At 43.7% G+C, this 16,369-nt stretch overlaps 1 protein-coding gene across 1 annotated transcript; it reads left to right on the top strand.

Moving 5' to 3' along the window:
- Positions 1–676: 676 nt before the first annotated feature.
- Positions 677–3,971, top strand: LOC127756216 (uncharacterized; the record flags this gene model as incomplete). Its single annotated transcript, XM_052281611.1, has 4 exons — positions 677–1,709; positions 1,811–2,349; positions 2,491–3,232; positions 3,358–3,971. Coding segments are annotated over exons 1-4 (2,928 nt in total), but the record flags the coding sequence as incomplete, so codon positions are not given.
- Positions 3,972–16,369: the final 12,398 nt, after the last annotated feature.

Genomic DNA, 16,369 nt, shown 5'->3' with positions numbered 1-16,369 from the left:
CCCGGTTGGTACTAAATATCGTAACTTTAGTCCCTGTTGGTATTACCAACCAGGGCTAAAGATCCTGGTGATCTTTAGCCCCGGTTGGTGCTACCAACCGGGACTAAAGTCCCACCCCTGTATATATGTCTTCTTCCTCCTCCAGCTGCCCGAGCAAGCTTCAAAATTTCTTCAAAAAAGAGGGGAGGTCATGCCAAAATTTCTATTGAATTTATTTTGGTGATTACATACAAATCGAAGGTGCCTAAAAGGTTTGCAACTTCATCCTCCAATGTTATTTTTGTCATACTACATTTGCACCTATGTTTTGCACACTTTTTTTGTCTCCAAAATTTAGTTGTAAGTTGATGAGAGAGAAAATGTGTGTGGGGAAGAAAGAATATATAGAAATTTAGTTTATTTTCTAAACAAGGTTTTATAAAATAGTTGAGAAGGAAAACTCTAGTGAAAGTTAATCTTAAATAATAGAAAACAAACTAAAATGAAAATTAAAAGAAGTAAAACAGATTAAAATTAGTTTAAAACTTTACAAATAGTTTTTAAGAATTATTTGGTATAATATTTTATGATTTTTGTATGAATAAAGATATCTTATAATTATTGTATGACTGTCATTATTGTAAGAATAATTATTTGTGTACGGTTTTTTTGACTCATGTAGATGGATCGGCAATGGATGTACGCTGACCGGCGGTCCAAAGAGTTTATTGACGGCGTGCACTATTTTTTGAGAGTGGCCGAAGCTAACAGGCAAAGGAGTTTTATTTGTTGTCCATGCAATAAGTGTAAGAATCAGAAGGAGTATTCTGCATCCAGGACTATTCATTTCCACTTGTTTGAGTCGGGGTTCATGCCAAGCTATAATTGTTGGACATCCCACGGAGAGCAAGGTGTTGAAATGGAAGAAGATGAAGTGGAAGACGACAATATTCCGGACTTTGCTCAGTATGTTGGATTTGAAGAAAATCAAACGGGCGAGGAGGAAATAGCTGCTGATGGTAACGACGTTGCGGATGATCTTGGTCAGATGTTGCAGGACGCCAGGGAGGACTGCGAAAGTGAAAAGGAGGCCCATAAATTGGACAAGATGTTGGAGGACCACAGAACTTCGTTGTACCTAGGTTGCGAGCAGGGGCACAAAAAGTTGGATACCACTCTGGAGTTCTTGCAATGGAAGGCAAAAAATGGGGTTAGTGACAAGGCATTTGGCGATTTATTGAAACTCGTCAAGAACATTCTTCCGGGGGGAAACAAATTGCCCGAGACAACGTACGAGGCTAAGAAGATAGTCTGCCTGTTAGGACTGGAAGTTCATAAGATTCACGCATGTCCAAACGATTGTATCCTATATCGCGGTGAGGAGTATGAGAACCTAGAAGCATGCCCTGTTTGCAAAGCACTACGATACAAGATTAGACGAGACGATCCAGGAGAAGTTGATGGGCAGCTAACAAAGAAGAGAATTCCTGCTAAGGTGATGTGGTATTTCACTATAATACCACGGCTAAGGCGTTTGTTCAGGAACAAGGGGAATGCTAGAATGTTGCGATGGCACGCTGAAGAGCGTCAACAGGACGGGATGCTGAGACACCCCGCCGATGGTTCGCAGTGGCGAAACATCAACAGAAAATTTAAAGAATTTGGAAAGGATGCACGAAACATACGGTTTTGTTTGAGTACGGATGGCATGAATCCTTTTGGAGAGATGAGCAGCGGCCATAGCACTTGGCCCGTTACGATGTGTATCTACAACCTTCCCCCTGGCTATGCATGAAGAGGAAGTACATAATGATGCCGATTATTATTCAAGGCCCCAAGCAACCTGGTAACGACATCGATGTGTACCTAAGACCACTGGTCGAAGATCTTAAACAGTTGTGGAAGAAGGAAGGTGTCCCCGTGTGGGACGAGGACAAACAGGAGGAGTTTTACCTACGAGCGCTGCTATTCGTAACCATCAACGATTGGCCTGCACTTAGCAACCTATCCGGACAGTCCAACAAGGGGTACAAGGCTTACACTCACTGTATGGATGAAACAGAAAGTACGTATCTTAAGCACTGTAGGAAGGTTGTATACATGGGTCATCGTCGATTCCTTGCAGCAAACCACCCGGTACGGAAGAAAGGCAAGCACTTCGAACATAAGGCCGACCACCGTACGAAGCCTAAACATCGCAGCGGGAAAACAGTGTTTACTATGGTTAAAGATCTTAGAGTAGTGTTCGGAAAGGGGCCTGGAAGCCAGCCTATAGAGAGCGAAGATGGTCACGCGGTGATGTGGAAAAAGAACTCTATATTTTGGGAGTTACCATATTGGGAATTCTTGGACGTACGCCACGCAATCGACGTGATGCACCTCACTAAGAACCTTTGCGTAAACCTTCTTGGCTTCCTAGGTGTATACCAAAAGTCGAAAGATACACTGGAAGCACGTAATGATCTGAAGCATATGGAACAACGCGGCGACCTTCATCCGGAACCAAAGGAGAAAGGAAGCCATTACTTGAGTCCAGCCAGCTACACTCTTAGCAAGGCAGAGAAGGAAAGTATGTTTGAATGCTTGGAGAGCATAAAGGTATCGTCTGGATACTCCACGAATATCAAGCGAATAATAAGCACAAAGGAGAAGAAGTTCACAAACCTAAAGTCTCATGACTGTCACGTATTGATGACACAACTGCTACCAGTTTTAATAAGGGGTATCCTTCCAGACAATGTCCGGGCAACAATAACAAAGCTATGTGCATTCATGAACGCAATTTCGCAGAAGGTCATCGATCTGGATAGATTAGAAGCCCTTCAGAATGAAGTGGTGCAATGTCTCGTCAGTTTTGAGTTGATATTTCCACCTTCATTTTTCAATATAATGACGCATCTGCTTTGTCACCTTGTGAAAGAGATCCGTATTCTCGGGCCTCTGTACCTACACAACATGTTTCCTTTCGAGAGGTACATGGGCGCTCTGAAGAAGTATGTTCGTAACCGTGCTCGTCCAGAGGCAAGCATCGCCAAGGGTTATGGAACAGAGGAGGTCATCGAATTGTGCGTAGAATTTATCGAAGACCTTCGCCCAATCAGGGTACCTGAATCACGCCATGAAGGGAGACTACGGGGAAAGGGAACTCTCGGAAGGAAAGCAACAATGACGGTAGACAACAATTTATTCCGTAAAGCCCATTTCACTGTTCTGCAACACTCTTCATTGGTAGCTCCTTACATCGAGGAGCACTTGGCTCTAGTTCGCGCCAGGAACATCGTAAGTCCGATGCATGGATTACACGGCATCACATTGATACTTTCCCCACGTGGCTACGACAACATCTCATGGGTAACGAGTCGATCAACCAACAACTTGCCTTCCTGGTGAGGGGACCGTCTGGGTCGATCGCGACATTCCAGGGATATGAGATCAATGGGTACACATTCTACACGAGAGCCCAAGACATGAAGAGCACGAACCAAAACAGCGTTGTTCGTGTCGATGCCATGGGACACGATGGAACAACTGCCACGTATTACGGTGCCATCGAGGATATATGGGAACTTGACTATGGTCCTCTCAAGGTTCCTCTATTCCGGTGCCAATGGGTTAGGTTGACTGGTAGAGGCGTAATGATTGATGACAGTGGTATGACAACTGTTGACCTTAACAAGGTTAGATACTCGGACGAACCTTTTGTCCTTGCCAATGATGTAACGCAAGTCTTTTTCGTGAAGGACATGTCTAGCAAAGGAAAGAAGAGCAGAGGGCCTGACGAGCCTAAGCGTCAAGTGGTTCTCCCAGGCAAAAGAAAAATCGTCGGAGTTGAGGACAAGACTGACGAGGATTACGATCAGTTGGATGGGCAACCCCATTTCACGGTGACGATTGACCCTAGCATCCTCCTATCAAATGAAGACACCCCTTACTCACGCAGCGATCACAAGAAGGGAACAATAGTGAGGAGAAAGTACGTGCGGTCAACCGTCACCGCCGATGTAATGCCGTAATTATTGTGTACACGATGTAAACTATTTTGGATGTATTGATTATGCATATAAATCAATTGATGTATGGCATAATTTACTATCATTCATATGCTACATTTAATTGACTATCATTCATATGCTAATTATAATTGACTAGAGAATTTTTAAAAGTATTAAATCATTCATGTGGCATTTACAGATGTTAATTAGAGTTTTTCACAATTTAATTTACTATCTTTCATATGCTACTTATATATGACTATTCGAATTTTTAAAAGGTTTAAATCATGCATGTGGCATTTACATATGTTAATTAGAGTTTTTAACATTTAATTTAATATAATTCCTACGCTAAGTATATATGATGATTACAATTTTTATTAATTTTAAATCATGCAGTATGTACATACATATCTTAATTAGAGTTTTTACCAATTTAATAATATCATTCATATGCTAAGTATATATGATTATTGGAATTTTTATTAGTTTTAAGTCATATATTTGCTTATTACGATTTATCCACTTAATTTATTACAGACAAAAATAATTTTTCGAAGTAATTGTCATTAATCTTTGTACTTTAAATAATGTTAATGCATTAACTTCTATTTTAGAAACACATATGTAAGCGAAAATAATATGCAGTGCTATAATCTTTAGTCCCGGTTCTTAACCCTAACCGGGTTTAAAAAGAATTTGGAAATAGCGGGAAAAGATCTTTAGTCCTGGTTGATGAGAACAGCCGGGAGTAAAGATATCTTTACTCCCGGCTGTTCTCATCAACCGGGACTAAAGATCGAGGGCTATATATATTCCCGATGCGCGCCCTCGTCTTCTCCACCAACACTTAACGTTTTCGGCCGATCGATCTCTCTCGGCCTCTCTCCTTTCGCCGCCACTGCCTAGGGCAAATCCTCGCGCCGACGCCGCCGTATCTCGCTGTCGTCTCGAGCTCATCGTCCTCGCCGCCGCCTCCGCCTCCTCCATCGCCGCCGCATCTCTGGAGTGAGAGCCACCGCCGCCTCTCCCTTCATCGATCTCCGATCTCGATCTCTCTCTCCGTCGCGCCGCCCGCCACGAGACGCCGCGCCACGCCGATGCCGCGCCACGCCGCCGCCGGCACGCCACGCCGCCGCCTTCGCCGCCGCGCGCGCAACGCCGCCGCCGCCACGCCACGCCGCCGCCTTCGCCGCCGTGCAACGCCGCCGCCGCATGCAACGCCACGCCACCGCCGCTGTTGCCACGCCGCCGCGGCCGTCACCACGCCGCCGCCGCTGCCGCCGCCATGCCGCCGCGCCAAGCGCCGGCCCGATGCCGCCACATCGCCGTTAACGAACACGTGAACGAGAACGAACGCGTCAACATACGTTGCCGTGAGAACGAGAACGAGAACGATCGAACGAACGAGAGCGAGAACGAGAACGATCGAACGAATTAACGTGAACGAGAACGACAACGAACGTGAACGAGAACGAACGTGAATGAGAACGAGCGAACGAACGTGAACATGAAATGCAATATATATATGTTACTTCGCATTTATCCTAATACATATTTTTTGTATCTTGCAGAAAAGACGTGTTGTCGGAGTCGTCCCTCAAGCCGGAGTGGAAGAGCTAGCCCTAGAAGGAATTCGTGCAGGCAAGTGACGTAATAATATAAATGATTGTTATATTTGTAATGCAATTAAGAATATTAGACTTGTAATTAGACTTAGCATATAAGATTGTGTAGTGTTCTAATATTATTTGAGTTTTAATATAAGATTACTTTATTTGTAATTAGAATTAGTATGTAATTATTGACTACGGAATTGGTGCGACTCCTAGCAATTGACTATTGTAGTCTTAATTAGACTTAGCATATACGCACGAAACACTTAGCATACATGACTATTTTAGTCTTAGCATGTAATATTATTTGAGTTTTAATATAAGATTATTTTATTTGTAATTAGACTTAGTATATAATTATTGACTACGGAATTGGTGCGACTCCTAGCAATTGACAATTTTAGTCTTAATTAGACTTAGCATATACGACAGTTACACTTAGCATACATGACTCTTTCAGTCTTAGCATGTAATACTATTTGAGTTTTAATATAAGATTACTTTATTTGTAATTAGAATTAGTATGTAATTATTGACTACGGAATTGGTGCGACTCCTAGCAATTAACTATTGTAGTCTTAATTAGACTTAGCATATACGCACGAAACACTTAGCATACATGACTATTTTAGTCTTAGCATGTAATATTATTTGAGTTTTAATATAAGATTACTTTATTTGTAATTAGACTTAGTATATAATTATTTACTAGCTAGGGTTGTATAATATACGTCACCTAGACTTAGCTTATATCACGATTTGTAATTAGACTTAGCACGTAAGGTTGTGTAGGGTTCTAATGTACGACATTTACACTTAGCATACATGTAACACCCTGAAAATTCGACCGACAAAATCAAAACTCTAAAAATACGGATTTTCAAAAACTATCTTATTCGTCTATTTTATCTGGATTTGATCTCGAAGATTATTAATCGTGAGTAAAGAATAGTTAATTAGGAATAAACCTTAAAAACAAATTGGTAAAATAAATATAAATTAAAATAAAGATTAGGTGTGGATAGAAATAAATAAAATATTATCGCGACCATATTTGGATCAATTAAATTTAAATACGATGGGATCAGAATTAACCCTAATTAAAACTCAAATAAATTATATAAAAATAAAATATGAGTAATATTAATCTAGGGTGGATTCATTAGTTAAAATAACACAAATATTGATTAAACTTCCTATATACAAAAATTAGGAATTATGGAATCAAATTTAAATAGAAAATGGGCTAAAATCAGGAAAATAGGAAACTACACTATTCATTAGCCTCTAAGTGCTCGACATGGTTCCCCTAGCCCCGCCCCTTCCCCTGCCGCACGCGCCGCCCGCCCGCGCGCCACTCGCCCGCGCCCCGCTCGCCCGCTGCGCCGCCGTCGCCATCGTCACCGCCGCGTCGCCGTCGGCCTCGAGCTCCGTGCCGCCGCCTCGCGCCCCGAGCCGCCGCACGCCGTCGCCATCATCGCCTGCCGCCGCGCGTTGTCGCCATCGCCGCCTATCGCCGTCGCCATCCCATCGCCGCTGCCGCGCCGTCGCCGTCGCGTCCCGCCTCGCGCCGCGCGCCACCACTGCTGCGCCGTCCCGTCGCCTCGCGCCGCGCGCCCGCCGCCTCGCGCCCTGCACCGCTGCCATATGCCACGCCGCCTTGCGCCCCGAGCCGCGCCGCGCCGTCACATCGCCGCCGTCGCCTCACCATCCACCGCCCTTCCCTTCTCTTCCCTCTCCCCCTTATCCTCTCTTTCCCCTATAAAAACCCACCATTCTCCCCTCTCCCCACTCCATCCCCTCCTCCTCTCCCTTGTCCCACCCCTTCTCCACGCGTCGCCGTCGTCGTGCCGCCGTGCCGCCGCCTTCAAGCCGCCGCGCCGCCGCCACAAAGCCGCCACGCTGTGCCGCGCCGTGCGCCATCGTCGCCGCCGCCGTCGTCGCCGCCGCCACCGTCGGTGAGCCGCTGCCTCCCCCCCTGTTTGTCGCCGTGCCGCCGGGTAGAGAGAGAGAGCCGAGAGAGATGGAGGAAGGGAGAAGCCGAGGGAGAGGAAGAAGAAGGAAGGAGGAGAGAAACCGGGAGGGAGAGAGAGAAGGAAAAAGAAAAGAAAAGAGAGAGAGAGAGAGGAAAAGAGAGGCCGGCAGAGAAAAGGAAAAGAGAGGAAGAGAGAAAAGAAAGAAAGAGAGAAAGAGAGAAAAAGGAAAAGGAAAAATAAATAGAAAATTTGGAAGAAAATTAGGGAGGTTAATAGTTTAGAAAATTTAAAATAATTAGAATTTAATTATAGAACAATCATGGTCGTAGAATTGCAAAATTTAATTATTCTTGGTAATTTCAAAAAGAAATCAATTCGTAGTAGTGATTTAGATATAATTAACAATTAGATGAATCTTTATGGACTATTATAGATCATTTTTTTTAAATAATCTCTATAAGTAATCGATTCGTGGTAGAAATTCGGATTTAATCGCTAGGAATTTTAGACGTATATTATATTTAATTGTTTAGTCATAGACTAAATTAAAACGTATAATATTATAAGATAATTTTAGGGTTCCGTCCGACATTTAGCTCACGATAGAAATTTCTAACCTATTATATGGATATAATGCTCGGGTAGATTAAATTAAAAACTTACGATAACAAAATATTTATACCCACAAAATAGTTTAGGATATTAAAAATCGAAATTGGGTTTGCCCTAGTTTGCGAATAGTAAAATATAAAAGAATCAACTTTCGCATTCGATTTCCATTTGGATTTATTTGGATTTTTATTTGAATTCTAACTGAATTCAAATCGTTTCTTCGCACGTAATTTTAGAGCCCGAGGGAGTTGCGGATCCAAGCGAGGACCAAGACCCGCAAGACTTTGAGCAAGGCAAGTCATCACTATTCCTTGAACATGTTGATCCCAATTGCGAAATTGTTTTGTTTACAAATAAAATTGCATGCAATGATGAACATCCCACTTGTGATTATGCCATGCCTTGATTATTGTTTACCCTTAAATCTTTGTAACCATGTTTACGTATGAGTCCCTAGTCAACTATGACAATCGCTTAGAAATGCTATTCTAGAATCATGCAAACTCATATTTATCAAATGCTATATGCTTGGGAAATTACCTTTGGGAAGGTAATTGAGATGCGGCATGTGGAGACATGAGCGCCACATTGCCATGATGTTGAAGACATGATTTGTGAAAGGGGAAATAAAATTAAACAACTGTTTTCGACTGGGGCGGACGGAGGATTTGGGTGGTATCTGGAAAAGGCTAGTACCGTCCCCGGTCAATTAAGGACCGAGCCATGAAGTTAAGCATGAAACGACCCCCGTACAACCGTACTTCTCGTATGGGTATAGACCTAGCGGATTAGATAGCCGAGCGGAGGCAGTATCCCTGCATAGATGGTTCACCCCTGAATGAGGCAGGTGCGCTACGGTGGGACAGCTGTTGAGGTAGGGCCGAGAGGCGTGCCCTACATCGGTGTCGCCATTGGTAGGACTGCCATGAGCGTATGAGAGAGAGAACTTAACTTGAACCATAATTTAATATGTGTGCGAGACTTCTCTTTCCCGGGAGCGCCAGAACTCCTCTCACTGCTAGAAACATGGACGCCTAGAGTGCATGAGGATTTAAGTTCATGGAGCGGGTACTGCCAATGCGAGGTTATCGAAAAGCTTTGCCGTGACGCGTCTCATGTGTTGGAACGAGGCTCATGTGTTGGGCAGTCGCGGAGTGCGGGTAAAGTGTACATCCACTGCAGTGTGAGTAAACCAAATCTATTCGAATAGCCGTGCTCGCGGTTATTGAGCACCGGGACATGTATTACACTTGGCTAGACTCTAAATTCTTAACTTGTGTGGGATGGGATATTGCATGATGATTTTTATGCTGATGGAGCCACTTCCTGAGAGGCGGGAATGTGGACGTCCTCAGAAAACCATAACGACTCGATGGCGGGAAGCTATCCTTAGGATCACAATGGATGGTGGACAGAACCGTCATTGTTTAATATGAACACTGGTACTAAAATTTGATTAGTCTGTGCTAGGTCTTAGGCTTGTGAAAAGAATTACAAAACTGGCTTTGCGCAGAGGAACCATAGCTATCCTTTGAATACCCCTTTCATATGCATTGTTGCTGTGGTGGCTTGCTGAGTACGGTTAGTACTCACCCTTGCAAATGTAAAATTAATCAGAAGCGGGAGATGAAGCTTCGGAGGATCCCTATGCCTACTACCAGGAGGGAGATGAAGACGATGGCGCTCAGTAGGTCTTAGTACGGTCGTTGCCTGTGGCAATGGCATGCCGCTGCCTGAATTCCGCTGCCTTATCTATTTCTTCTTTTGGATGTATTCCGGACCGCTCGGTCCGATGATTTAAGACAATGCCTGCGGGCTTATGATGTAATAATTAGCACTAGACTCTCGTGTATGTGCTTTTGGTATTTCAGCCATGAACTCGTGTGTACCAGATTACTTGATCCAGGGAAATGGTACTGTTTACACGAATGATTCCTGTTATAAAAACGGGGGTCTACAATACATGACTTAGATTGTTAAAACATAAATGTCTCGTGACTTAGCAGATGTTTCTTGTATCAACAGATGGCTGACCGCGATGAGGAACAGATATTGTACGATACAATCGCGGAGGGAAGCAGCCAGTACTGGAATGAAGAAGAGGGGAACGAGGATCCAAATCAGTACTTGAACGAGGAAGGGAACGTGGAGAGGGATGTGGAGGGGAACCAGCAGGGGCACGTGGAAAGGGATGTGGAGGGGAACCAGGAGGAGGAGGCTAGTGGTAGTCAACCCTCCGTTGGATAGAAGAGGGCACGCGGGCAACGAGGTGCAGCGAAGAAGCTTGAGGGTCGGCACATCATAACGGAAGTGGAAGAAGATGGACGTCCTAGTGCCCCGGCCGAAGCCGCCAAGAACTATGTACGTCACAGCGGTTGGGTTGTGCGGGATAACGTGCCTGTCAGTACGGTGTACTGGCGAAGAACAAGGGCACGCGGAGATCATGAGAGCTTTGTCCCAGATTCGGAGAAAGAGATGCTGTGGACCACAATGCTCGAGACATTCACCCTTCCCGCAGGTACAGAGGACAAAGTGAAAAGGTGGACTCTGAAGAAAATGGCAGAACAGTTTCAGAGCTTCAAGGGAGAGCAGTACAAGAAATATATCCTAAAGGGGCAGACACCGAACTTCGACACATTCCCAAAGCTAAGGGATCACTAGGACGAGTTCGTTGCATATAAGACAGGTGAACAAGGGCAGGCGATGATGGAAAGAAACAAAGAAAATGCCGCCAAGAAGAAGTACCATCACCACTTGGGGTCAGGAGGCTATAGCGTCGCGATGCCGAAGTGGGAGGAGATGGAGGCTAGCTTGATTGAGAGGGGTATCGAACCGGCAACCGTCAATTGGCCGGAACGATCGAAGTTCTGGTACTATGCTCACGGTGGAACGCTCAACCCAGCTGATGGCTCACTGGTCTTCGGCGATCAGATACGAGAGGCTGCGTGACGACTAACAGATGGAGTGGAAGCCTCCTCTCAGGGCACGTTCCGACCGGACAGAGATAGGGACGAGCTGACACTCGCCCTGCAGACTCCAGAGTATCCAGGACGAACACGAGGGAAAGGGGTGATTCCTTGGAAGATTGGTTTCAAGGAGGACATCCACACGTACAGGAGTCGGATGAGGAGTAAGAGAGATACCGAGGCGAAGATTGCAGATCTAGAGTTCCGGGTATCGAGCTACGAACTCAGCATGCAAGAGGAGGTGGCAAGGAAGGTTGATGAACGCATGACCGCACATCGGTCCCATGATCCCCAGCCGACCATTCCTCCTGCAATGGTGAGCCCGTCAGGAAACCGTAGCAGCTGCGCCTCAACGGGGCAGGTAGGATCACAGAGCATGGACGCCATGCAAACACAGGACGAATCGACCTGTCCCGTTGATGACATCACTCAGCGGACACCATGTGAGCTGCATATTCCTTACAAGAACTTATCAATAAAGGTAAGCTCATAGTTTATATATTTTAGATTTAGCCATTCCGCTAGTTGCTGCTTATATATGTTGATTACTAATAAATAATCTCTCACAACATGAAGGTGGCGTCGGGCATGGCCATCCCAACGGACCCTTCAGGTACTTACCACTGCAGGCTGATTCCAGCAGGATACTCGAAGGTCGAAGTTGAGTTGGTCGAAGGCGCGTACGAGGACCTCGAGCTGGATTACCCTGGAGGAGACGGTGAGACGCATCTACGAGACACAAGCCACGCCATTATTCTATGGCGCAGGCGGTACATCATCCTCCCTGGGCGACAAGCGGCGTCTCGTGCACCATCTCCTCTGGCTCCGCCATCTCCTCCTCAGGATCCTGCACCGTCTCCTCCTCATGATCCGCTAGCACCGTCTCCACCTCAGGCTCCAGCACCGACTCCTCCTCAGGATCCTGCACCGACTCCTCCTCGGGCTCCTACACCTACTCCTCCGCAAGCTCCTCTTCCGGCACCTTCAAAGTCAAGGGCCTCCCCAGCTCCACCGCCTGCCCACACAAGGGCAACGAAGAAGGCGAAAGTTGACGCCGCCAAGAACAAGGACCCGGGGTACGATTGCACGCAAGAGGAGCTTGACGCTTACGTTGCATCAGAAGTCAAGAGACAATTCAAGCCTCGAAGTCCAGATAAGAAGATTCCTATAGACCCTAGTGTCAGGAACTTCTTTAGGGGTATGTCTGCATCTGTCAAGGAGGCCATCAAGCTATCGGACTATGAGCGAACGCTGAAGAAAGCATCTTCTGGAATGTCCAAACCAGTCCCTTAGCTTGGAGAGCAACCAAACCAGGAGATCGAGCTGTTGGTGACCGGTAAAGAAATGACGATAGAATAATTTATTACTGACACCGGTCTAACTACGGATCAATTGCTAGGAGTCGCACCAATCGAAAAGGCGGAAGTGAAATACATGTACGAACTCGGTAAACCGCTTGTCAAGCCTGAGCTGCTGCAGTCCCTACCCACACAAATGTACAAGTTCCATCAGCTATACATGGAGATGAGCGCCACCGGTAGAGAGATGATCGGAGCGAGGATCAGGGACACGGACTTCTTGCAAGGAGATGACATTCTCTGGATCAATTTCAAAGGAATCTACGAACTATACCAGCTGGATGCCCTCGACGTCTCTATTATGAGTTGCTGGATTTTGTAAATATATCGTTCAGTTAGATTTCTTACTATACGTCTCCTTTAATTAATTAGGTCCTTGTATATAAGTAGACTATAGAAAATAATATACTCCCTTTTATCGTTGTAGAATGGAGATTCAAAGGGCCCGACGGCGGAGGGTTTTCGATACTGGATTTATCGACCCTCGAAGAGTAAACGTTGCAATGCTCGACCAATATCCACAAGAAACAGAGGACAATCTCGTCCATCTCCTGAAGGCGCAGCATTACAAGACGTTCATACTGTTGCCGTACAACACAGAGTTAGTTTAATTTTACTGTCTTCCTACATACCAAATTTCATTCCCGTACGAACTTGCTAAGTGTTTCATATGTAATGCATCCCATGCACATTGCAGATTCCACTGGGTGCTTTTACTCTTTGACCTGTCGGCCTGCACCGTCAACGTATATGACTCAATGGATAAAAAAGAGTCTACGTTTGACAAGGTTTTCGAACTTATAGACAGGTACCGTCATAAGTTCCTCTGTTAATTAAGAAAATCTTGTTATGTTAATTGCTACTACGAATCATAGCTTTAAACTCCATGTAGGGCTTGGTATCGGTTCCGTCATTTGGTCCACGGCAAATGGAGAGAAAGACTTAGGTGGAAGTTCAAATTTCCTGTGAGTACACATGCTCTACATTTATATTTCTCTGATTCAAATACATACAAGTGTATATTAATTAGATCTCTCGTTGTTTGTCAATTATTTGTAGTGCGCAAAGCAAAAGCAGGGAACTAACTTGTGCGGCTATTACATGTGCGAGTATTGCCACTGCCTTGCAGACCAAATCATCACCACCAGAGAGCTCGATGTACGTACAAATAAATTCAAAAATTCATTACGTAACGATTTCTTGTTTAATTACTAATCAATTTCATACATTCATATAGTTTATTCGCATGAGGGATAACCTGACCACACACAAGGAATTTATCGCGGCGGTTCAAGAACAACTCATGGGATTCATCAACGAAGAAATCCTTGATCCCAAGGGTGAATTCTACTACGACGGAAACACAATTCACCGGTCCTTACCTTCTGAGCTAGCAGCGAGTACTACTACTATGTCGAAATTGTAGCTAGCTAGGACATATAATGGATTGTAATTAATACATGACTACATATGTTTCTATATGCATGTGTACACATTTTCTATAATGTAAATATATTTTGGTCATATATATATATATGTATATATATATGTGTATATATATATATATGCATGGTTTATATATATATATAAACCATGCAGCAACAGGGCCATGCAAAAAAAAAAGGTCAGCTCGATGTTTAGTCCCGGTTACCAACCGGGACTAAAGATGGCTCAGCCGGCCACGTGGCTGAGCCATCTTTAGTCCCGGATTGGTACTCCCGGTTTAGAAACCGGGACTAAAGGGGGTTACAAACCAGGACTACAAAGGGTTTCTCCACCAGTGAAACCTTGTAACCTTGTAAGTTCGACATCTTTTTTGTTTTAGTTTCATAAAAGGAAATTATTTTTAAAATGTATATACAAATTTGTATATAAAATCCATCCGAAACCTATATGTAAATTGGAGTCTCAATTTTGTTTTTCTAATTTACTTCAGAAATTCAGAGATAATAATTACCTAACTTATGCTTGTTTTGGATTTTCAATTATACAATTTTCAGGATTTAATAATCCCAAAATTCAGATGTGGTCGATTTACTTTATTCGCCAAGTAGATGATATTCGTTGAACAACAAAACCACTGTTTTGCATTTTCCTCTCGTCCATGCAACCTTAATAAACGTTATATTCGCAGATTCCTACCTACTATACGTTAGCTTGTTAATTGGGTACACTCCTGTTTACAATATATTATAGCACTGTAACATAATGAAACTATTATTCAAGACAAAATAATAATTTTATATATTGTTTCTCTAAAATACTCCAAATATTAGGAAATATAATTATCGGCATCTAATTAAATTTATAGAATTTGACTACAGATTTCTGACTGATTATTCTTTTGCATAAAAATTTTAGGAAATAATAACAATCAAATTAACCTTCAAACCTGATAGGATTTTGTAAGTATCTCGTTGTGCAGCCGTTGCTTCAATGACTGCTCGTCCGCTTTCTGAGGAGATTAATCTTGTCTATGCATTTTCTTTCCCTTCAGTCATTCATTTGCTTCAACGAATCATTCTGCCGGCCTTTCCTCATCTGCCTAAATCCTGCAAATTAGTACTAGTGTACATACACCTTACATTCTTCCATCTACTCATGTGGACTGAACATCAGATCTCGTTATCAATTTTTCAACCAAATTATGCCATTGTCAAATACTCAAATCTATCTTCATGGTCATTGTGCATAATAAAACTGGTATCTCTGTCCAACATAGTTGATATAGACGTACTGCAGATGACATCAACTATGTTGGACGATTGAGACGATGGTTTGATCAACATTGCCTGCTTGTGAACTACCGCCGCTCATGCCATCATCCGTTTTGTCCGAGGTTATTGGAATTACTCTCCACTGCCTGGCTGCACACATATATATACAACTCAATATCCGTGTAATCGTGTCAGATCTAGAGAGATAAGAGGATGCTTTTCATCTAGTCAGCATTGATACGATTGTGGGCCAGATGCGCGGCAGATTGCAAGGAAAAGGTGGCCTGCCGTCGTATGCGTGGTCGTCGTTCGTCGACCGTTGCTGCATTGCCCTCACCTCTGTGTGAGACCTCTATTCCAATGGCGACGCTTGACAGTATCGATCTGGCCAGCTGTACGTGTCTCCTACCCATCCATGTCAAATTATTCTAGCATCAAGATAGATTGGTGGGCTGGTGGCCTAAAGGAAGAGTAGATTGATTATAAATAGTTCATAGTTATTATATTAATCTCACGTTTATGATTTTATAATCCACAAATCATCTCGTATTAATGTGAGAGCTCCTACGGTTATGATTTTATAATCCACGAAATAAACGACTAGATTTCTCTGATTAATGTGAGAGCTCTTAGAAAGTGTCCGATTAGTATAGGTATAGATTCTATGCTATACTTTCCATATACTATACTATACTTTCCCAACTTCTTCTCTCTCATTTTTTACGTGCATAATGTCAGTGTTATAGATAAAGCATATCTAACATTTTTGTGTTAGACTCGGCAGGACTCATCATATACCAAATCTTATACAGAATCAAGTCTCATATACGAAAGGTGTTCCGGATAAGAAAGAAGAAATAGAGTTCTACTTGGGCACGACAAAGACTACATGAATCGTATCAATATTTGGCTCCCTAGTTTTACTTGGATAAGAGAACACCAAGGGTATAAAATACAAGACCCCCCAGGAGGAGAGAAGGGAGGCGAAAACAAGACAATATATCTAGACAATCAAAACAAGCCAACATCCACCGAGGCAAGCCTAGATGAACTCGATATGGAGCCACTGAGGTTCACAAGAGGGATCTACGGCAACCTCCGATCTCGCCAAATTCATATTCGAGGAAACAAAGACTAGATTTGGTCATCCCAA

Source organism: Oryza glaberrima, chromosome 12, assembly GCF_000147395.1.
Source record: "Oryza glaberrima chromosome 12, OglaRS2, whole genome shotgun sequence".
NCBI lineage: Eukaryota > Viridiplantae > Streptophyta > Magnoliopsida > Poales > Poaceae > Oryza > Oryza glaberrima.
The sequence above is the reverse complement of the archived record's forward strand: the minus strand, read 5'-3'. Positions and strand labels throughout refer to the sequence as shown.